The sequence below is a fragment of the Podarcis erhardii genome, assembly GCF_964252035.2.
Source record: "Podarcis erhardii genome assembly, chromosome: Z".
In the NCBI taxonomy this organism is placed as follows: domain Eukaryota; kingdom Metazoa; phylum Chordata; class Lepidosauria; order Squamata; family Lacertidae; genus Podarcis; species Podarcis erhardii.
Genome location: NC_138504.1, coordinates 30,187,149 through 30,210,634, shown reverse-complemented (window position 1 = coordinate 30,210,634; position 23,486 = coordinate 30,187,149). Strand labels below are relative to the sequence as shown.

Genomic DNA, 23,486 nt, shown 5'->3' with positions numbered 1-23,486 from the left:
TTCCCTGTGTCCCAAGGTCGGGAGGTAGATCAGGCCAGCGGCCCTTCTAGTCCAGCATACTATTCTGACCAGATGTACCAAAGGGAAACCCGCAGACAGGACCTGAGCACAAGATCACTTTCCTGTGGTTTCCAGCAGCTGGGAATCAGGAGCATAGCAGCCTCCAGCTGAAAACACGGCATAGTTATCCTGGCTGGTAGTTATCAGTTGCCCTGTGTGAAGAAGTCCTTATCTGTCCTGAGTCTCCCAACATTCTCCTTCATTGTCAGCCAGTTCTAGTGTTAAATTGTGAGAAGGGGATAAAAACTTCTCTCTCTTCACTTTCCACAGGCCATGCATAATTTTATAATCTTCTATCATGTCACCTCTTACTTGGCCCAGGTGCTGCAACCTTTCTGCATTATAGACCTGGGTATAGTGTTTTTTTAATGAAATAACGGGATGGATTATGCTTCCTTGGGAAACAGAACACTGGGTACATGTTTACAAAGCAACAGCTCTGTGTCCTTGGGGATAGTGGGGCTGCTCTGCAGTTGCTTTTTTGATGGTGTTTTAAGATTACTGAACAGTTGCACTTTCTCATCCCATCTGCCAGCTGCCCTTTATCTGGGCATAGCTGTCAACTTTTCCCTTTTCTTACGAGGAATCCTATTCAGAATAAGGGAATTTCCCTTTAAAAAAGGAAAACATTGACAGCTATGTGTCTCGGTTTGTTCATTTAAAGCTGGGGGTGCTGGATGAGCCTCCCTACCCCAATCCTGATTTGGGTGAGAGCTACTTCTCTTAATTATCTTACTTTTGGATCACTTGGTACACACAGTGTTCTGTCAACACCACCCAAGGTCACCTTGATTTCAGCTGCTTATAAACAGCACGATCACATCTAACGTGCATTTAACTCACACCATTTCAACCACACACAGCTGAAGGACCACTGGCTAAAATGCCACAGTTTAAATGCAAGCAGGGCAAAGAGCTTTAAAGCTCTTTTAGCACTGGGTTTTCCCTTCACGAAGAGAGTTTTCAGCTCTCTGCCTTGCTTAGGCAGCCCCCACTGGTTCTTGCAAGATCTCACAGGGCCTGATTCAGCAGGCTTTTCTTATGTTCTTATGACATTATCCACCTCTGGCCTGAGCTGACTAGCAAAGGGGAAATGCTCCCTACTTCCTAGGAACCCGACTTTCATGGAGTCAAACTATTGGTCCATCTAATTTAGGGCTTAGCCACACCTCTGTTCGCCCAGCTGCTTTCCCCTGGAGAAACCCAGTCTTTAGCACTAAATCAGAACAAACAGCACTCGGGTTTTCTGTGGTTTGCCTTTCGTTCCAATTTCGTGCTGAAGAACAGATTTTCCAGGGGAAAGCAGCAGAGCAAAGGCAAAACCTCTTGGACCTGTGGCTAGAAAGTGCAGGACAAGCAGAAAATAATAATAATAATAATAATAATAATAATTATTATTATTATTATTATTATTTATTATTTGTACCCCGCCCATCTGGCTGGGCTTCCCCAGCCACTCTGGACGGCTTCCAAAAATATATATATTAAAATACTCTAATACATCAAACATTAAAAGCTTCCCTGAACAGGGCTGCCTTCAGATGTCTTCTAAAAGTCTGGTAGTTGTTGTTCTCTTTGACATCTGGTGGGAGGGTGTTCCACAGGGAAGGCGCCACTACCGAGAAGGCCCTCTGCCTGGTTCCCTGTAACTTGGCTTCTCGCAGTGAGGGAACCGCCAGAAGGCCCTCGGCGCTGGACCTCAGTGTCCGGGTAGAACGATGGGGGTGGAGACGCTCCTTCAGGTATACAGAACCAAGGCCGTTTAGGGCTTTAAAGGTCAGCACCAACACTTTGAATTGTGCTCGGAAACGTACTGGGAGCCTTTTAAGGTCTTTTAAGACCGGTGTTATATGGTCTCGGCAGCCGCTCCCAGTCACCAGTCTAGCTGCCGCATTCTGGATTAGTTGTAGTTTCCGGGTCACCTTCAAAGGTAGCCCCACGTAGAGCGCATTGCAGTAGTCCAAGCGGGAGATAACCAGAGCATGCACCACTCTGGCGAGGCAGTCTGCAGGCAGATAGGGTCTCATCCTGCATATCAGGTGGAGCTGGTAAACAGCTGCCCTGGATACAGATTTGACCTGTGCCTCCATGGACAGCTGCGAGTCCAAAATGACTCCCAGGCTGCGCACCTGGTCCTTCAGGGGCACAGTTACCCCATTCAGGACCAGGGAATCCTCCACACCTGCCCGCCTCCTGTCCCCCCAAAACAGTACTTCTGTCTTGTCAGGATTCAACCTCAATCTGTTAGCCGCCATCCAACCTCCAACCGCCTCCAGACACTCACACAGGACCTTCACCGCCTTCACTGGTTCTGATTTGAAAGAGAGGTAGAGCTGGGTATCATCCACATACTGATGAACACCCAGCCCAAACCCCCTGATGATCTCTCCCAGCAGCTGCATATAGATGTTGAAAAGCATGGGGGAGAGGACAGAACCCTAAGGCACCCCACAAGTGAGAGTCCGGGGGTCTGAACACTCATCCCCCCCACCACTTTCTGAACACGGCCCAGGAGAAAGGAGCGGAACCACTGTATGACAGTGCCCCCAGCTCCCAGCCCCTCAAGACGGTCCAGAAGGATGTTATGGTCGATGGTATCAAACGCCGCTGAGACTCATGCTTTCTAGGCAAGGAACAAGCAGAAGTTTGGATGAGACCTCAGTGTGGTCTACACTGATTGGCAGGAGAGGCTTTCTTTCATCTCAGACATGAGTTTTCCCCTGGCCCACCTGGAGATGCCAACTGAACCTGGGACTTTCTGTTTGCTAAGGAGATGCTCTGCTACTGAGCCTCTCTGGCCCTTCTCCCCAAAGGCAATTAGCTGGACTTTTTCTCACCCGCCTGCACTATCAGCCTTTATATGTGACACATAAACATCCTTTCCACCTCCCTAAAAAGACAGTGTTAAGGATGAAAACAGTCTTCTTTTGCCAAGTCTCTTGCATAGTTCAGCATGAAAGCTACTGTGGATCTTGGCTGGATTTGCAGAAGCAACAACAAAAGCTAAAGATTTGGTTGTTGTTGCATCCTAGAATCACATGTTTGCTTCTTTGTGTTTAGTTCTTCAGAGCAGTTTTTCAAGCAGAATTCCACTAGGATTGGGGGAACATACTGGAAGGTCCAATACACTGAATACATAGATGGAACTTTTCAGGTGGAGAAGGGGCGGACAAAAGAAGAAAAGCACCTCGGAATACTTGGTAATACATCATAATTAACTTTCCTGCCCAGCCAGATATATGGGCTATGACTTGTTACATTTTGAGAGGCACGGTGGGAAGTTTTATCTATTTATCTGGAAGATTTGTAACTCCCTCTTTCTGTCTTAACAGAGACACTCAATGCTGCTCACATCAACTACAGTATAAATATTTTATGATCTGGGTGGGAAACAGGGATAGTTATTCAAAAGCCAGTGCAGTGTTACAAAAACCTAAAAAACAAGAGCATTCCCAAAGATGAAATGCCTACTAGGAAAAAAATGGTATTCACAAGGCAGTGGAAAACCACCAAGGAGGAATCAGTCCACCCTCCCTAGGCAGGCAGAGTCCCACAATCTGGGTACAATCAATGAGGGGCTCCCATATTTTGTTGCAAACAAAATCTAATTTTTCTGTGTACATGATTGACTATCAATACACACTGTTTTTTTTTAATCTTAGATTTTTCAAATGCATTCTGCTGGTTCCTGTCCACACAGCAATAGATAGTTTCTGATACAATGTTTTCTGGCCCCTACCCCCAGTCATTATTCTCCTGTCTTCTACTACCTTTGCCTGTTCTGGGCATGCATGGAGGTATTTCTGTAGCTGTGCATGAACACCTTTTTAAAAGTTTGGGGTTTTTTAACCAGAAATGTGCAAGTGCAAAACAGAAAATGTTACCAGCTCCTAGTTACCATGTTTCACTATGGGCAAAATGTAGGTGGTAATGACTACTAACTAAGATGGTTTTCAAAGAAGATTAGACAAACTCACAGAGGAGGACAGCTATGAATGTCTGCTAGCCATGATGGCTATGCTCTGCCTCCATGGCCAGATACAGTGAATGCTTCTGCGTCCATTCCTGGAAGCCGCAGGCGGGAAGAGTACTCTTGCCCCAGGTTCTGCTTGCTGTTTTCCCAAAAGAGACTTCTGGTTGATCACTGTGAGAACAGGATGCCGGACTAGGTGGGCTGTTGGCCTGATCCAGTAGGCTCTGCTTATGTTCTTATGGAGGCCTGTGCAATTTTGGGGCACACGTTTCCTTTTTTGCTTTTTAATATAGAGCAGGGGTCAGCAAGGTTTATCTTGCCTGGGCTAGATCGGTCCCGGGGAGATCCCTCTGTGGGTCGGATCGCATACGCACCCGTGATTTTTGGTGTCTGCTTAGACGTGATTTCCGGTGCCACAGAAACAAGTCCCCACCCCATGCTGTGCCGGTTTAGCACAGCGCGCAAGCGGGCAGCTCGGTTTGGGGGCAGCTCGTGGGCCAGTCAAACGACCTCTGCGGGCTGCTTCCGGCCCATGGGCCTTTGCTTGCTGACCCCTGATATAGAGCTCTTGCACAATACTGATATTTGCTATGCCAGAATTCTCGTAAATAGGTGCTTTCTGCATGCAGTGTTCAGTGGAAATAAGGCATGCTCATGCTGTTTGAAAACAAAATGGCTCGCAGAGGGGGCAAACTTACAGACCAGCTTTAGTTGTGATTCCTGCATTGCATGGGGTTGGACTAGGTCCCTTCTAGCTCTACAATTCTATGACCTATGATTCCTGTCTTTCTCCCTGCAGGACCAGTGATCAAAGCTGAAGTCGGAGATACTATCCAGGTTACGTTTGCAAACAAAGCCTCTTGGCCTTTTAGCATTCAGCCCCATGGTGCGTTTTATGAAAAGGAATGGGAAGGAACTGCTTACCAGGATGGTTAGTTCTTACATGCACATTTTCATTTTAGCAACAGCTGTATTAAAAACTGTGCTCTTCACTTGCTTAGCAAGACCAGGATGAATTGCTTGGGGTGAAGAAGTAGAGGTTGTTTTCAGTTATTTCAGAAAGGGCAGGTTTCACAATGCTTTTAATGCAAGAGCTCCCTATGAGAAAGGGCTGCAGTGTTGGAACTTTCCAGTTTGGAGTGAGGTCTCATTCAGACCTCTTTTTGTGCCACATATTTTAGGATCAGGTCTCTGCTTTAAAGCTCCATGTCCGACACTTTCCCCCCTCCCTGGTGCTTTCCCCACAAAAACCCGCTCTTTACTGCTGAATCGGAACAAACAGCCATTTGGATTTTCCACGGGATTCTGTTTGCTCAGATTCAGCATCAAAGAGCAGGTCTTTCTGTGGAAAGCTGCAGAGCAAAATTTTAAAAAAGTGCTTGTACACTGACTTTTAAAGTTGGACATCTGCCTGGAAAGCGTGAGGCTTGATATGTGTGGATGAGCCCCAAGAAATGGCATGATAGAAGTCTGCAAAATTGTGCATGGCATTTCGGAGAAAGTGGATGGAGAAAAGTTGACACATAGGGCTTATCCATGCTCCCACTTGTCCCATGTGTAGAAAGTATGAGACTGAGTGGTTTTCCTCTTGTCCTGTGCTTTCTAGGCATGGGGCCGAGGGACCTGCAATGTGGCACTGCCAGAGGAATTATGATTCTGAATAACAGTTGCTGGGAATCAGGTGAGGAATCCTTTTTCAGCTAGAGGGATGATTTCTCATATGGACAAGTTTCCAAGGGACCTGCCTCAAAATGGGAAGAAGCCCAGGAGCAGAATCTAAGCACAAGGGCAGTCCTCTCCCCTCCTGCGGTTTCCAGCAGCTGGCATTCAGAAGCATTGGAGGCAGGGCATGGCTATCCAGCCTAGTAGCTCCCCTGCCCATCAATAGCTCCCCTGCCCATTTTTGCCTCCAGCCCCACCCACCACTGATATGTGGCCCCTGGAAACCTGCCTGGAAGAAAATGCAGCCCTCAAGCTGAAAAAGATTCCCCACTTGCCGGGGGAGGGAGCAAGGCCCACTTAGAGCATGGGGTCTGGGAGCATGGGGGTTTCTCTTTCTCCACCCCACCCTTCCAGTTGTAGGGTGGCTCCGAGGCTTTGGATAAACACAAACAGAACCCCGAATAAGATGCAATTGTACTGTGTTCTTGTTGCAAGCCGTGCTGACAGCTTGGTTATGAAGTGGGGGAAACGAGCCAAACCACAAAAATTAAGAAGACACAATGCCATGAAAAGGTAGACAAAAGAACAACTCAAATTGTTGGAGAACTCTTGGAGAACTCTTCCTAAGAGTAGGTGTTAAAGTTTCTGAGGCCTCTGAGGGTAAGGCAGGTGGGGAGATAGTGGAGGTACAGTGGTACCTTGGGATGTGGGGATCCGTTCCGAAGCCCTGTTCAGATCCTGAAGTGAACGCAACCCGCGCCCGCACATCTGCGTGTGCGCGGATCACGTTTCACCACTTCTGCGCATGCGTGTTACGTCATTTTGACTGCATGCGCATGCGGCGAAACCCGGAAGTAACACGCTCCGTTACTTCCAGGTTGCCATAGAGTGGAACCCGAAAATACTTAACTTGAAGCACATTTATCCCAAGGTATGACTGTATATAGAATGATGAATGGTATGGAAAATGTAGCTTGAGAAATGAGTGTCTGCCTATCATAATTCTTAGACTCAGGAGATTGCTGAACAGGTCAGTAAGACTGGTCAGTAAGATCCAGACTGACAAGAGAAAACATTTTTACCCAAACATGAAATTAACCCCCTCACAGCACTGTCTCTCACCATTGACATCTCCAGATAGTTCCCATCATCCTTGGCCATCTTTGTGGGGACTCATGGGAAGTGGAGTCCTGCAGTATTTGCAGTACAATAAGCAGGTTTCCCCCGGTTTGTGCTATCTCCCCCCAGCTGCTATGAACGGCTTTAAAATTTCGTTTATTTATTTTTTGCTTTTATATCCCACCTTTTCCTTCAAAGAGCCTGAGGTGTGGTGTGCATGGTCTCCCCATCACCATCAAATCCCCACAACTGTGAGGTAGGTTTGACCAAGAGGCAGTGACTGACCCAAGGTCACCCAGCGAGCTTCATGCCCAAGTGGGGATTTGAACCCTGGTCTCTCCAACACTCTAACCACTACACCATAACTAGCTCTAATGATACAAGGAGTTGCATAACCCTTCTTGCTTTTCAAAGGCTTATCTAGGAACGGAGCTGCTGTGAAGCCTCTGGGGAGCTTTGTGTACCACTGGATGGTCCCTCAGCATGTTGGGCCTACAGCCACCGACCCTCCTTGTCTGACCTGGATGTACTCTTCTGCATCAGATCCGGTCAGAGACACCAATTCTGGCTTAGTGGGGCCCTTGCTTATATGTCGGCCTGGGACTCTTGATGAACATAATAAGCAGGTATGCTTGGTTGCTTTGCCGTTGTGCCATTGACCAGTATCAGCAGAAGGGACTGGAGATGGGTAATTTTTTGAGACTCAACCTATGTTAGTACTCCCATGCGACCACCATCAAAACTGCCAGCCCTACAGGGTCTGAATTCCCTGGCTCCCTACCTGATTGACAGTGGCTTGTGGTTAGGTGGGTAGACTTGGAACATGATGGCGATTATTTTATTGCTTATATCTCGCCTATCCTCTCCTGAGTCCATGGCAATTAACAGCAAAGTTACAGCATTAAACACAAAGCAAAAAGTTTTACTTAGTTTACTTACTTTACTTATTTATAAGTATAATGGAACCTCGGTTTTCAAGTGTCTCAGAAGTCGAATGTTTCGACTTTTGAACTCCGAAAATCTGGAAGTAATTGCTTCGGTTTTTGAACAATTTTTGGAAGCTGAACATGCCACATGGCTTCTGTTTTGAGTTTGCCTGTTGTATTGAGGCTTCTGTATTGAGTGGTTTTTGAACATTTTGGAAGTTGAACTGTCTTCTGGAATGGTTTACGTTTGAAAACTCAGGTTCACTGTATATTTGTATGCGGTTTTGTCATTAAAAAATCTAAGCCATTTACAGCAATAAAACCATACAATAAAACCATTAAAAAGTTAAAAAACAGATATCAAATAACTATTGTAGTAGGACATGTTATTAACTGCCAGCATAGGCCTAGCAGTATAGAAAAGATTTCAGCAGAAATTTAAAAGTTGACAAAGAAGGCATGAATCTCCAGTGGCAGGGAGTTCCATTGACACTGAAGGCTTCGTTTCTCACTGTTGTCAAATGAGCCTCACCAGCTCGGGGAATGACCAGCAATGCTCTTGCGACTATAACCAACAATGATTAGTGCATGAGAATAGGTATTTTTCAAAAGCCTGACATCCTGTGTGTTGTTGCTATCCTAGAAAGGTGTCGAGAAGGAGTTTTATCTCTTGTTTGGTGTGTTTGATGAAAATCTAAGTTGGTATCTGGATGCAAATCTGAAGTACTTCTTGAAAAAGGACCATCCTTTTCAAGATCAAGACTTCAAGGAATCCAACAGGATGCACGGTATGTCATCACGCCCACTCTTAGGGAATGAAGACGCAGTTGAACATTGGATTACCTAGAAATTAATCGGAGCACCTATCTGAAATATCTACTCTGAGCTATCACCTCAGAAAGGATGTTATAGAGTTGGGAAAGGTTCAGAAAGGGGCAACCAAAATGATTAAGGGGGTGGAGCAACCCCTCTGTAATCAGAGGTTGCAACATTTGGGACTTCAGTTTAGAGAAAAGGCATGTAAGAGACAACGTTTGTAAACAATCTATGGCATGGAGAAAATGGATAGAGGAAAGCCCCCCTCCCCCCATAACTCCAGAACACATGGGCATCCAATAAAGCTGAATGTAAGAAGATTAAGGACAGATTAAAGAGAGGACTTCTTCACTCAGCGCATAGCTGAACTGCAGAACTTGCTTCCAGAAGAGCCAAGGATGGGCCACTAACCTATAGGTTTAGACAAATTCATAGAGGAGAGGACTATTGATGGCTACAAACCTATAGTACTGCTTTTGGGGGACAAGGGCAGGCAGGTGTGGAGGACTGTCTGGTCCTGAATGGGGTAACTGTGCCCCTGAAGGACAAGGTGTGCAGCCTGGGAGTCATTCTGGACTCACAGCTGTCCATGGAGGCGCAGGTCAATTCCGTGTCCAGGGCAGCTGTCTACCAGCTCCACCTGATATGCAGGATGAGACCCTACCAGCCCACAGACTGTCTCGCCAGAGTGGTGCATGCTCTAGTTATCTCCTGCCTGGACTACTGCCATGTGCTCTATATGGGGCTACCTTTGAAGGTGACCCGGAAACTACAATTAATCCAGAATGCGGCAGGGAGTGGCCACTGAGACTTTATAACACTGGTCCTGAGAGACCTACATTGGCTCCCAGTGTGTTTCTGAGCACAATTCAAAGTGTTGGTGCCGCCCTTTAAAGCACTAAATGGCCTCGGCCCAGTATACCTGAAGGAGCATCTCCACCCCCATTGTTCAGCCTGGACACTGAGGTCCAGCTCCGAGGGCCTTCTGGCGGTTCCCTCACTGAGAGAAGTAAGGTCACAGGGAACCAGGCAGAGGGCCTTTTCAGTAGAGGCACCTGCCCCTGTGGAATGCCTTCCCATCAGATGTCAAGGAAATAAACAACTATGTGACTTTTATAAGACATCTGAAGGCAGGCCTGTTTAGGGAAGTTTTAAATGTTTGCTGTTTTATCATGTTTTTAATATTCTGTTGGGAGCCGCCCAGAGTGACTGGGGAAACCCAGCTAGATGGGCAGCTTATAAATAATAAACTATTGTGATATTATTATTACAAGCCATGATGGCCTTGCTCTGCGTTAACAAGTTGGAGGCAGCAATGCTTCTCAATGCCAGTTGCTGCAAACCACAGGAGGGGAAAGTGCAGCTCTTGCGCAGCTTGCTGGTTTCCTATTGGGGCATCTTGTTGGTCACTATGAGAACAGGATGCTGGATTTGATGGGGCCCCTTTGGCCTGATCCAGCAGGCTCTTACAATATTCTTATTTATTTCATTTATTTCTTTTGTAAAGTTTGTACTCTGCTTGGTTGCAAAAAAAGAAAAGAAAAAAGAAAAGCCCCCCCCCCCAATTCAAAGCAGTATATGAAAAGGTATGGTCTATGCATGAATCAAATAAATAAATGTCTCCTTTTTTGTTTATTTTCCTTTGGGGTCCCCCCCCCTTAAAGCCATTAATGGGTTCCTGTTCAGCAACATGCCTCTCCTAGATGTCTGCAGGGAAGAAACTGTCTCCTGGCATCTCTTGGGCTTTGGCAGTGAAGCCGATGTCCATGGCGCAACCTTCCAGGGAAATACAGTCTTGATGAATGGGATGAGGCGAGATGGAGCCAGTCTCTTCCCTCACACATTTGCCACAGCCCTCATGCAGCCAGATAGTGAAGGTAAATGCCTCAACCCATTTGCAACCTTTCTCTCTCATGCCCAAACCATATATTTTATGCATGCTTAAAGGTTTCCCTGAAAGAATCCTGGGAACTATAGTTTGTTAAGTGTCTTGGGGAATTACAGCTCTGTGAGGCGTGCGCTACATTTTGCAGGATGCTGGGGAGAGGGGTGGAGTGTGTGCTTCCAATGTATGGTGTAGAGCAGTGTAGTCAGTTTAGAAGCAGAGTAAACATTTTCAGTCTAATCATAACCTTTACTGTCCAAGGAAACAGAGTTACGCAAGCTTTCAATAAAGGCCATGTAGAGACAGTGACCTTGGATATGCAAGATCTCTCTTCTAAATCCCTGGAGATGAATTTTTCAGGGTTTTGTTTTGCTTTCAAGCTTGAGGCACAAGTCAGTGTGGTAGAATCACAGAATTGTAGGGCATAGTGCAATTGAAATTAGAACCTGGGAGACCAGGATTCAACTTTCCACCCAGCAATGAAGCTTAGTGGGCTCTCTTGAGTCACACCCTCCTTCTCAGCCAAATCTACCTCACAGAATCGTTGTGAGGATAAAATGAGGGTTCGTTAGTTAGACCCATGGCTTGATATGATAGAACACAAGTCTGTCCTGCAAATGCAAGCCCAAGGGGGGGAGGTGACATGAATGAATTTTATAAAAATTATGCCTGGCAAAGAGAAAGTGGACAGAGAAAAGTTGCTCTACCTCTCTCATGACACTAGAATTTGTGGACATCCAATGAAGCCAAATGTTGGAAGATTAAGAAAGGTGAAAGGAAGTCCTTCGCAAAGCAGACAGTTAATAATAATATTATAATAATTTATTATTTATACCGCACCCATCTGACTGGGTTGAACTGTGGAACTCCCTGCAGTGGACTACAAAGCCCATCAGCCACAGCCAGCACAGCCATATGGCACTGGGGGGTGGCATTCCTGTGCTGGCTGAGGCTGGTGGGAGTTTTGATTGAAAACATCTGGAGGGACCTGTCTGCCACCATCTTGCACATCTCTGTTTATGCTGCCCACTAGGGACTTTTGAAGTATACTGTCAGACTAGCAACCACTACCAGTCTGGGATGAGAGGACGTTACTCAGTTCAGCAGTGTGGGAAGAACACACTGTTTCCAGACCAGCAATATGAGCAAGTGAGGACCTTCTACATCATGGCAGAAGAAGTGGAGTGGGACTATGCTCTGGATCGCCATTGGGCACTGGAAAGATATAACAGCTCTGCGGAGGAGAGGTAACTGGTCTGCTTCAGAAAGGAGCAGGAGGACTAGATAGTCCATTGGCCTGATCCAGCAGGCTCTTCTTCTGTTCTTCTGGCTCCTCTCCACACCAAGTTGGCTGAGTTAACTTTTATTTGCTTGCTTTACAGTATGGATTTGTATGCCACCTTTCAAAACAAAAGTTTCCATAAGAGGGCTTATAGTCAGTGTCATAATATTAAAAACAAAACAAAAACACAAATACCTGCAATTTTATAAAGAGACAGCATAAGACAATTACTAGTCCATACCCACAAAATAATGTTACAGTTTAAATACAGAGAGCTTAAAAACCCAGCTTGTCCTTTTAACCCAAAGGGGCAATGAGGTTGTCAGACCCCCAGAACTTTCCTGAAGTTCCCAGGTTTGCTTGGCCATTACCGGGGGGGGGGGGGGGCAGTGGCTTGAATCTCCAGGTGGACAAGTCCACCTGAAATTATTATTATTATTATCATCATCATCATCATCATCATCATTAAGGCTGTGAGTGCAGCTTGCAAGCTTCAGCCTAGTAAAGGTAAAGGTAAAGGGACGCCTGACCATTAGGTCCAGTCGTGACTGACTCTGGGGTTGCAGCGCTCATCTTGCTTTATTGGCTGAGGGAGCCGGTGTACAGCTTCCGGGTCATGTCGGCGGAAACGCCGTTTACCTTCCCGCCAGAGTGGTACCTATTTATCTACTTGCACTTTGATGTGCTTTCGAACTGCTAGGTTGGCAGGAGCAGGGACCGAGCAACAGGAGGTCATCCCATCGCGGGGATTCGAACCGCCAACCTTCTGATCGGCAAGTCCTAGGCTCTGTGGTTTAACCCACAGCGCCACCCGCATCCTTCAGCCTAGTAGGAGCCAGCTGAAAATCACAGCACAAACTCTCTGAGGGTATCTTCACTTCCCCCTCTCCCCCCTCCCCTTTTCTAGTTAGACTCTGTCTTTGCAAATTATTGCATAGACTTAGTGATTTCACCAGGACCTGTCCCCCATGACATCACTGGGGCCCACACCTGTGTCCCAGGTTTGGGCCCTGAAATATCAGGGTCTGTGAAGCTCCTGACCTGACAGTCTTTGGGGCAAAGAACTCAAACATACATTCCAGGTCAGTTTATTAATAATAGTAACAACAGCAGCAGTGTGTTTTAAGCACAGTTGCTGTGGTGGTTATCATTATTGTGATATTGTTCATTTTTATTCATTTCATTAAAAAATATTCTATGCTGCTTTATTCGGGGGGCAGGGGACCCCAAAGCTGTTTATGAAAAAGCTAAAGCAATAAAATTATAAGAAAGAAGAATTAACTGCAATAATTTGGGGCCCTTTCCAACTCGACAATTCAGTGATTTTAAGCTAAGAATTTTTCAGGGGGGTATATGTGGAAATCAAAATGACTATAAACTAAAAACAAATTGAAATTCACAACAACTTCATAAATGTATGGGTAGGCTAGCCTAAACAAAATACATATCTTACAGGTGCCGATAAGACAGTTATGAAGGTGCCTGTGTGGTATCGGTAGCCCAAGGAATGTCTGTTTTTCTAAGCCTGGGAAATGCAGGCTGAATTGAGTGGTTAGTCGCAATAGTTCCTCAGAGACTAGAACAAAGACACAGGCAAGAATTAGATGTGCTTCCTGAGTATTAACCCCAAGTGATCCAGAAAACCAGGCTTGGCTGAATCACAGTCCACCCTCCTCGCTCCCCTGATAACATTCTGGGACACATTTCACACACACCCATCCCACCTCCTGCTCCCTAGTTAAAAATGAGGCAGATTCCTCTCCTTTCCCCTGTTCTTCTTTGCCCCTTCCCAGCTTGGCTGCTTGCTCCTGCTGAAATCCCAGGCATTTGCCCTCTTCAGTCTTCCTGGTGTTTCAGACCATTCCAAACCTTGAATATCTGCATACAAAAGGGATGGCGTGCCCTCTGGCCTTTTAACATGCTTCCTAATTCTTGCCCCGCTATTGCTCCCCAGCAGCACCATATGGAAGGCAGAAGATTTTTGAGGCTTTAAATGTGTGGATTGCAGCAATGTGGCCTAAGGAAAGAGGTGGGGAACCTAAGGCTGGGGGGCAAAGAAGGCCCTCTCTGGGCCTCAGCAGCCAGGGCTCCAACCACCCCCTCAGTTCGGCACACACCTGAGTGCTTTTGCCTGAGTGTCCTTCAACAGAATGCCTCCCACTTGCCGGAAAATAGGCTGGGGAGACATGTGGGTGGGTAAAAGCTTCCGACTTTTGCACAGCTAGAACGCAGCTGATTGCAGAAAGATAACAGCAACATCCATTTTCAGAGCTGTCTTAAGCATATCCGGCCGTGGTGCAAAGATCCCTCTGGCGCCCCACCCCACGTTTTACAGAGTTGTCAACCTTTTCCCAAGCCTCTGCGGGGATCGCTCTCCTCCGCAGGGGCTTGGGAAGGAAGCTGCATGGCCGCCAGCCATACAGTTGGCGGGGCGCAGCTTCCATCCTAAGCCTCTGCAGGGTCGCTCTCCTCCTGCGGAGGCTTGGGAAGGAAGCTGCATGTCTGCCAGCCATGTGGTTGACAGGGCGCAGGTGGCGGGTGCAGGGAAAGGGGAGGCCACCGGCAAGGCCACGCAGCTTCCCCACTTGCTGGGGTGCCCCTGAGAAGCTAGCGCCCTGGCGCAACGCGCCAGTAATCCCAATGGAAAAGACGGCTCTGGCCATTTTAGCTCTAGCCACATCCACTTTTGCCTCTCTGGCCCTGCTGATCCCTGAAATGTGGCCCCTTGAAAGTTGCTCATGTGGGAATGCAGCCCTGAAATCCCTGGCTGGAGGGATCTCATGAAACCATTCCACCACCAACACCAAGGGCATGCACCAGGATATTATCACTTTTAGTTCCCCTGTACCCAGGTCCCCCTATGCTAAGCCTTTTCCAGGCATCTCCCAAAGCCTTTCCTCTCAGCGGGCTTCACATCTCCAGAAACCAGATTCCCTAGAGCCATGACCTGCCCAGCACAGACAAGATGTTATTGTTTTATTAATGCCAACAGAGCATCATTAACGCACAAAGGAACTTCAGCATTCACAGGTATAGCGACGTGTTTCTGAGTGGCAAGAATGGACTCCTTGGCTCCCGGTACAAAAAAGCAGTATACAGGGAATACACGAATGGGACGTTCAAGACCCCAAAGAGCAGGACGGATGGCGAGGAACACCTAGGGATCTTGGGTAAGGAGAAGGATTGTACACAAAGTAGGTGCTGCTCCTCTCACTTCTCCAAGAGTTAGTGATGGCCACCAAATTAGATGGGTTTAAAAGATGGCCCACTGACCTGATCCAGCAGGATCTTCCATTCGAGCAGGTCTGGGGCTTAACCTGCAAGCAAGTTTGTTAGATAGCACAATCAGAAACAGGCCTTTGGCTACAGGGGTCTTTTTTACTTATTTTTGCTTTTACTTTTTTTTACTTCCATAGAAAAGGGTGAATATAAATTAAATGCATCGGGGGGGTGTGTGCCAATTGTCACTTTGATGAAAACAGCATTGCATGGACACTGAAAAAAAAATGTGCACAAAAATCCCACAATGAACACCCATCCAGATGACCTGGTCTACACGTGCAGCAGAGTTAGATGTTTGAAAGCTAGAGACAGTAGAGTGCACTGCACTGTTTCAGACAGCAGGTGGGGGTATAACTTATGAATCAGTCCCTTTGTAAAAACATTCTCTGCAAATGAATTTTAATGCAGTAGGTGTCACAGGACTCTCTCGTTTTTCACAGCAATAGGCTAACTCAGCTATACCACTGGAAATTGTTGCTAGATTTACCAGTTTTCTAATTAACAAGAGGTGGGTTTTTTATGGTTTGGTTTAGTTTGATAATCTAGGAGAGTGTTCAAAAAATAGGATGCCTTGTGGTCAGAGGTGGTACATTGCATTCCCCGGCCTCAGAACCCTGCCATTCTGTTAACACTTCATATGTCTGCATGTGTAAACCAAGCCTGGTCACTGCTTTTTTTCCAGCTGGAGCTCACCGAAACCCAGTTCTGGCACCTCTTAGGTGGGCGCCATTGCCATTCTAAGAGAACAAGGGGGGTGTTCGTGGTGAGTTCTGGCACCTCTTTTTCTAGAAAAACATCACTGGAGGCATAAGGGTTTGTTATTCTGACTGGTGTGTAATTGGAATGCAGAGTTAAAGTAAATTATCAAATCATCAATTCTAGCATGCAGGGGACCACCTCTCCTGGTATGCCCCGCAGAGGACCTTAAGGGCTACAAATTACAACATTTTGGAGGTCCCAAGTCGCAAGGTGGTTAGACTGGTCTCAACTAGGGCCAGGGCCTTTTCAGTACTGGCCCCAACTTGGTGGAATGCTCTGTCACAAGAGACTAGGGCCCTGTGGGACTTGACATCTTTCCACAGGGCCTGCAAGACAGAGCTGTTCCACCTGGCCTTTGGTTTGGACTCAGTCTGACCCTTATGTTTCCCTCCCCTTGTGGTTTTGGTCTATGGGCTATCATTAAAATGAGGCTGCTTTTAAAATTGTACCTTAACCTGTATTTTAAATTGGTCCCCCCCCCCATTATGTTTTTATTGTAATTTTACTGGTGTTAGCCGCCCTGAGCCCCGGGGTATAAATATTTTTTTAAAAAAATTATTATTATTATTATTATTATTATTATTATTATTATTATGTTTGGCATTATTAACTGTATTATGATTTGGTATTATAAATTGGTATTGACAACAAGGCTTTTATTGGGTTATTGTGACTGAAAACTAATAAAAATTATTACATAAAAAAAAGAAAAATAGCACTGGGCCTGATGTACCTTGGACTTCAAATTATCATCATAATAGACTCCCATTATAAATGTAAGAACTGAGGATGTCTAGGCAATCGAGGGTCTTCTCCCCCACTGTGATGCCTCTCCAGATGTAGATGGGTGTCTCTCTGTGGCAACATTCACAACACACATTTAAAGCAGTATCTGAGCACCATGCCACTTCAAACAGTCACGACAACCCACCCCCCTCAAAAAAAAAATTCTGGGAGCTGTAGTTTGTTAAGGGTGCTTAACGTTGGTAGGAAACCCCTGTTCCCCTCCCAGAGGTACAATTCCCAGTGTGGTTTGATAATGCAGCTCCCATAATCCTTTTGGGGAAGCCACTGACTATTTAAACTGGTATAATAGAATTTAATGGCATGATGTCAATGTGGACTGTATCTTTGGAGTGCTGTGTTCTTTTGATAAGTTTTTTCTGCTTTTCCCTCTCCATGGCTCTTCAGCGTACTGTGGGTAGCGATGGAAATTTATTATGTGCTGCTTATTATGGGCTGTTCTGTCCATGCCCACTCTTTTCTGCCCATGCCTTTCCCGCTCTCATGGGAAAATAGCTGGGTCAGTATAAATAACTACCGCAGCTTAGTCACAGTGCAAGCCATCAGAAGAGATGGGTCTGACGATAATTGCAGGGGAGCACAGCTGTACTAGGCACAAAACAAATCTGGGGCCCAGACTCTCAGCTTTTCTATTTCCTTCTTCTTTTTAAAAACGGTTTTATTAACGTTATTATTGCAATTCATTGCCATAGCGATTATATATGAAGCATTCTTGTTTTCTAAGAAGAAAAAAGAAAACAAATTAACTAGAAAAGGCAGGGGAGCAGAGAGAACATGAGATGTGGAAGGCGGAAGGGATAATATAACAAAAAATTCTATGGGGCAATTAATAAAAAGAAAAATGTCATCATTTACATTGTCATCCAGAAATTTAAGAACTTCGCAATACATTTTGTTTTCTTAATTATTTCAGATTGCATTTTTCTTTTCTTTCTTCGGTTTTTTTGGTAATTGGTTTTTCAATTTCAATTAACAAAATATAGCCATACTAGGAAAAGGAGGCTTAGTAGATGTACAGAAAAGAAAGCTAAATAGCAGCTGATGGTTGTATTTTTAAAACATTCCAAGAAAGACAATCAAATGAAAGTATCTCTCAGTAAGTTTCCTTGAGTCTGTTGAGAGTGAAAACCATGTTTGATTGTGTTAAGTTGTGGGTTGACATAGCAGACGACACAGCGATTTCACAGCGATTTCTCCAAGTAGCTCTTTATTTCGTAAGCTGGAATAGAACTGACTGCAAACAGCTCAGCTGGCCTGCTTTTATAGGCAGCCGGCTGTCAACATTGTAACAACAATAGCCCAGAGTTCCCGCCTAAATAACTGACGTGGACCTGAGTGAAAACTATTTACAGACCTGAGTGAAAACTATATACAGTATCCCCCTGCTGGCCCAGGGTGAAACTTCACTACATAACACCCCTCCCCACCAAGATAAGGTGTTAGTTACAATCGTAATGGTTTCCTTATATACAGCACTACGCGTAATGGTTCAATTAGGCACAAAAGCATATCGGTTACATTTCCCATACTTAGACCAACAGTGATACATGTCCAACAACATAGTCCTTTAAATAAGTGGGGCGCTTGGAAACTCTGCCAGACCGCCGGGGACTGGTAGCCAAGTCCGGAGGGCCACACAGTTCTTGCTGAGGCTGTGGTGCGACCCTAGGTGGTGTTGGAACCAACTCCCCTGGATCCGCTGCTGTGGGTGGAGCCTCCGCAAGTGGAGTGGTCTGAGTCTGTGGTAAGTCTGGCAGACCCTCTGAAGCGGCTTGGTTCGGCTCCACGCTGGCAGTTTACGAGGGAGGTGTAGGTGGGGCCTCGCCATCTGTACGTGTCTCTTCTGGAGCCACAAGCGCAGTTGGGGGCACCTCGGTAGTGTCCAAGTCCCCAACCCTGCGCCTAAGCTGGTCTATGTGCCGTCGCCACAAGCGTCCGTCTTCGAGTGCCACCTGGTACGAGCGAGGTCCAGTGACTCCCACTACTGTGGCTGGCACCCAAGGAATGTCCCCCACATAGTTCCGGGCAAAGACCTGGTTTCCTGGGACAAATGACCGTGGCGCGTTGGCACAGCCTGGGGGTTCAGCCACAGCAAAGTCCGGGTGTAGCCGGTCGAGCGGTGACCTGAGGCGGCGGCCCATAAGCAGTTCAGCAGGACTCCTCCCTGTGGCCGCATGAGGGGTGATGTGTTGCACGAACAAGTATTCGGCGACCCGCTCATGCCAGTCTCCCCGGTCCAGGCGCGCCAGTGCCTCTTTTGCCGAGCGCACCATTCTTTCCGCTTGCCCGTTGCTGGATGGATGAAAGGGTGCCGTTAGGGCATGGCGGATGCCCAGTCCCAAAAGATACCGCTCAAACGTGCCTGACGTGAACTGCGGTCCGTTGTCAGAGACAAGGACATCAGGACACCCATGTGTTGCAAACAGGCCTCGCAGCACCCGGATGACAGCTTCGGTAGTGGTGGAGGGCATCAGGGCGACCTCCAGCCATTTGGAATAGGCGTCCACCACTACCATAAAGGTCCGGCCGTGAAAAGGGCCAGCCAGATCGATGTGCACCCTCGACCAGGGTGTCTTTGGCGTCTCCCAGGTGTGTCCCTTAGCTGCCGGTGGTGCAGGCCTCGACTCTTGGCACGCTTGACAGGCGGACACCCAGGCAGTGATGGCATCGTCCATATTAGGCCACCAGACGTAACACCGAGCCAACGCCTTCATTTTGACAATTCCCGGGTGGCCAACGTGCAGAGCCTCCAGGACGCGCTGATGGAGTCCCTGGGGAATCACGACGCGGTCTCCCCACAGCAGACAGCCGCGATGAGCTGAGAGTTCATGTTGTCTGGTTGCGAAGGGCTGGAACTCCGATGCAAAAGGCCCTTGTGGCCACCCCCTCCACACCCAGTTGAGCACCCGGCTGATGGTGCGATCCTGGGCAGACGCGGAGGCCACAGTGGCAGCCGATACAGGCGCTGCCGGAAGATCCTCAATCAGAAGGAGTGATGAAGCTGGAGCCGGGTCTTCCACAAATGCTGGAAGAGGGCAACGGCTGAGGGCGTCGGCATGGCCCATCGATTTCCCCGGGCGATGGATGAGCCGGTAGTGGTAGGCAGCCAGGAAAACAGTCCATCGCAGCATGCGTGGCGAGAGGACCAGTGGAGTTGGACGATCACCGGCGAGGAGGCCCAGGAGTGGCTTGTGGTCAGTGATGAGGTCAAAAGTCCTGCCATAGAGGTATTCATGGAACCTCTTCACTCCAGCCACAAGTGCCAATGCCTCCTTGTTGAGCTGGCTGTAATTCCGTTCCGTCGGAGATAGCGTCCTGGAAAAGTAGGCGAGCGGTGCTTCTCTTCCATCTGGAAAACAGTGACTAAGGACAGCACCGATGCCAAAAGGTGAGGCGTCGCAGGCAAGGACCAGCGGCCTGGATTCACTGTACTGTACCAGCACACTGTCTGATGAAAGGAGAGCCTTGACCGCGTTGAAGGCCGCCGTCTCCCGATGACCCCAGGCCCAAGGCGTCTTAGTGCTAAGGAGTCGGTGAAGAGGCTCAGCCACTGTGGCTTTGTGGGGCAGGAACATGTTATAAAAGTTCAGCAGCCCCAGGAATGCCTGCAACTCCGTCTTGTTCTTTGGAGTGGGGGCCTGCTGGATAGCGCGGATCTTGGATGTGGTCGGGTGAAGGCCGGAGGCATCGATAAGATAGCCCAGGAACTCTACCTGTGGAACGGCGATCTGGCACTTCTCCCTCTTTACCTTGAGCCCGGCCTCTTGGAACCTGGTCAGCACGGCACGGAGGCGCTCGAACAGCTGCTGGTGTGAGTCTGCAGACACCAAGACGCCATCAAAATATGGTACCACGCCCGGAAGCCCTTGCAGGAGATGCTCCATAAGGCTTTGGAAGATGCCAGGAGCCACACTCACCCCGAACTGCAACCGGCGGCAACGGAATGCCCCCCCGGTGGGTGATGATCGTCTGGGCTTCAGCAGTGGCATCATCGACTGGCAGTTGTTGATAGGCTTGGGCAAGGTCCAGCTTAGCAAAGACCTTACCCTCACCCAGGGAATGCAGCAGGTGTTGGACAACAGGAACCGGATAAGCGTGCTGCTGAAGTGCCTTGTTGATCGTGCACTTGTAGTCAGCGCAGATTCTCACCGACCCATCTGGCTTGACAGGTGTGACGATGGGGGTTTCCCACTTGGCGTGGTCAACCGGCTCCGAAACTCCTTGGGCGATCAGTTTGTCCAGTTGTTCGTCCACCTTAGCCTTGAGAGCAAAGGGAACCCGGCGTGGCTTTAGCTTGATGGGGGCGACTTGTGGATCAAGGCTAAAGGAGATGGGCGTACCTGTATATTGCCCCAAAGTGCCGTCAAAAACCTCGGCAAAGTCTTTGACCAGACCCTCAGTCTCTGCGTTAGAGATGCAGTTGATGCTGGTGACTTCCAGGCCGAGGGCATCAAACCAGTCTAGCCCTAGGAGGCTTGGCCGCTGACCTTCGACCACCACCAACCGGAGCAGGCCCGAAAAATCCTTGAAGGCGATCCGGAACCGGCCAACGCCTACCACGGGAATGTCGTTTCCCTCGTAGTCTCTCAAGTATACGCGATGAGAGTCGAGTTGCCTTTTGGACACTCTGGGTCTTTTGATGGTGCTCCATGACACGATGGACAGGGCAGACCCGGTGTCGATCTCCATGTCACATGGAGCTCCTTCAATGAGCACCGTGACGTTCAGCTTGCGTCGCGTAGGCGAGTCGGTTTGGCCAATCGTGGTTCCAGACGGGCAGCGGCAGTTGGTGAGAGCGAAACAACTTCCCTTGGCAGACTGGAGTGAAGACTTGGACTTGCGAGTCGATGAAGGGGGGGTGTCAGACGGAGCCGATCGGCAGACCTTAGCGATGTGGCCCCTTCTGGAACACTTCCTACAGATGGCGTCTCTGAATCGACACTTGGCACGGGAATGGTTGCCTCCGCAGCCGGCACATTCCGGTTGGCCCTTGGACTTCTGTTGGAACTTCCTGCGCTCCCGCTTTGTCTGGTGCACGTCATCGTCTTCACTGGAGGATGCCTCATCACTGCTGGCCTCTTCATGATGCATCGGAACTAGCAAGACGCGGGCTGCTGGACTTGCGGATCTCCTGGGCGGAGCGTTCAGCAGCTTCTGAGGCCACAGCCTCCTCAATGGCTTTCTGCAGCGTGAGGTCTGGCTTGGCAAGGAGACACCGTTGCAGATGGATGTCCCGGACCCCGCAGACGATTCGATCCATCAGGGCATCGTCTAAGTCTCGGAACTCACAGTGCATTGCAGCCTGTCGCATGGCGGTGGTGTATTTGTTGATTGACTCCCCCTCTGCCTGGTTCCGGTGGTAGAACGCATGGCGGGCAGCAATCTTGGACGGCTTTGGTGCGTAGTGGTTGCGGAGCTTCTCTTGGATTGTGTCCCATGGTGTTGCCTGGACTGCTTCAGGCGCAACCAATGCTCGGGCCGTCTCAAACACCTCAGGCCCACAGAGGCTGAGGAATAGGCCCCGCTTCCGATCCTTTGATACTGCTGTCAGCTCGTTGGCTTGGAGGTAGCAGTCGAACCGAGCGAGGAAGGAGTCCCATGATTCAGAGGCTGGCGCAAACGGCGGTAGAGGCTCAAGTGAAGCCATGATTCCGATGCCGGCGTGAAGGGCGATGGATGGAACACCGTGCTCTAGCCAGAACAGTCAGCTCTGAATTGGTTCTGTCCAGTGATTTCGCTCAGTGATTTCGCTCTGTGATTCAGCTCAGTGATTCAGCTCAGTTCAGAGGCTGGCCACATCTGGCTGTGCTCTGATGTCCATCTATCCCATCCTCGTCGCCAGTGTTAAGTTGTGGGTTGACATAGCAGACGACACAGCGATTTCTCCAAGTAGCTCTTTATTTCGTAAGCTGGAATAGAACTGACTGCAAAAAGCTCAGCCAGCCTGCTTTTATAGGCAGCCGGCTGTCAACATTGTAACAACAATAGCCCAGAGTTCCCGCCTAAAATAACTGACGTGGACCTGAGTGAAAACTATTTACAGACCTGAGTGAAAACTATATACAGTATCCCCCTGCTGGCCCAGGGTGAAACTTCACTACATAACAGATTGCCTTAACAAAGCCAATAAAAGGATATATAGAAAGCGTTAGTCCTCCCATCGCACTGGATCAATATTCCTTTTGTGAAATGTTTGTCCAAAAGCATGAAGTCCTTGCAAACTTCAGCCTTCAAAAAGATTTGCATTTAAAGTTTTCCAAATCTTTATGATCACTAATCTAGCTGCCAATAATAAATGGAGGATGAGGTTCTTATTGGTTATGTTCTTAATCTGAGGAGTAAAATAAGTGCTGCATGTTTCTTATACATAAGTTTTATCATTAAGATATTTTGCCAGGTTTTCCTTGGCTAATTAGTTGTAGCAGGGGGATCTTTGTTTCCCCATTTTTGTAGCTTTCCTTTCCTTTTGTAAAAGCCTCTTCCCCTTGAAGAATGAGAATTCTGAAGCAAGATATTCAGGCACCACTCTAACCAGTGAACCTCCTCCTGCCTTTCAGTGTTTTAGCTAATTAAAATCGTTTACAAAGATGATGCATGGGTGTATAGCAAGGTTTATTTGGGGGGGGGCAGGCCTTTTGTTGGGGTGACAGAACCTCAGTTAGCTATGCATTTTTATTGATTTTTATTGATTTGGGGGGACAACTATCCCCCCTGCACCCCCGGCTATTCCCATGTAAAGGTAAAGGGGCCCCTGACCGTTAAGTCCAGTCGTGGCCGACTCCGGGGTTGTGGCGCTCATCTCGCTTTATTGGCCGAGGGAGCCGGCATACAGCTTCCAGGTCATGTGGCCAGCATGACTAAGCTGCTTCTGGCAAACCAGAGCAGCACAGAGAAACACCGTTTACCTTCCCGCCAGGG

General features: G+C 48.0%; 1 protein-coding gene across 2 annotated transcripts in view; it reads left to right on the top strand.

Moving 5' to 3' along the window:
• The window catches only part of HEPH (hephaestin), a 53,057-nt gene that overhangs the window by 17,601 nt on the left and 11,970 nt on the right, over positions 1–23,486 (top strand). Inside the window, exons 8-14 of one of the 2 annotated variants that reach the window (XM_081848555.1) lie at positions 3,121–3,260; positions 4,833–4,964; positions 7,229–7,440; positions 8,384–8,528; positions 10,221–10,433; positions 11,475–11,688; positions 14,754–14,893. In XM_081848555.1, the coding sequence (XP_081704681.1) occupies positions 3,121–3,260; positions 4,833–4,964; positions 7,229–7,440; positions 8,384–8,528; positions 10,221–10,433; positions 11,475–11,688; positions 14,754–14,893 (1,196 nt within the window). Of the gene's footprint in view, positions 1–3,120; positions 3,261–4,832; positions 4,965–7,228; positions 7,441–8,383; positions 8,529–10,220; positions 10,434–11,474; positions 11,689–14,744; positions 14,894–23,486 lie in introns of both variants that reach the window. The other variant, XM_081848554.1, reaches the window with a different exon arrangement.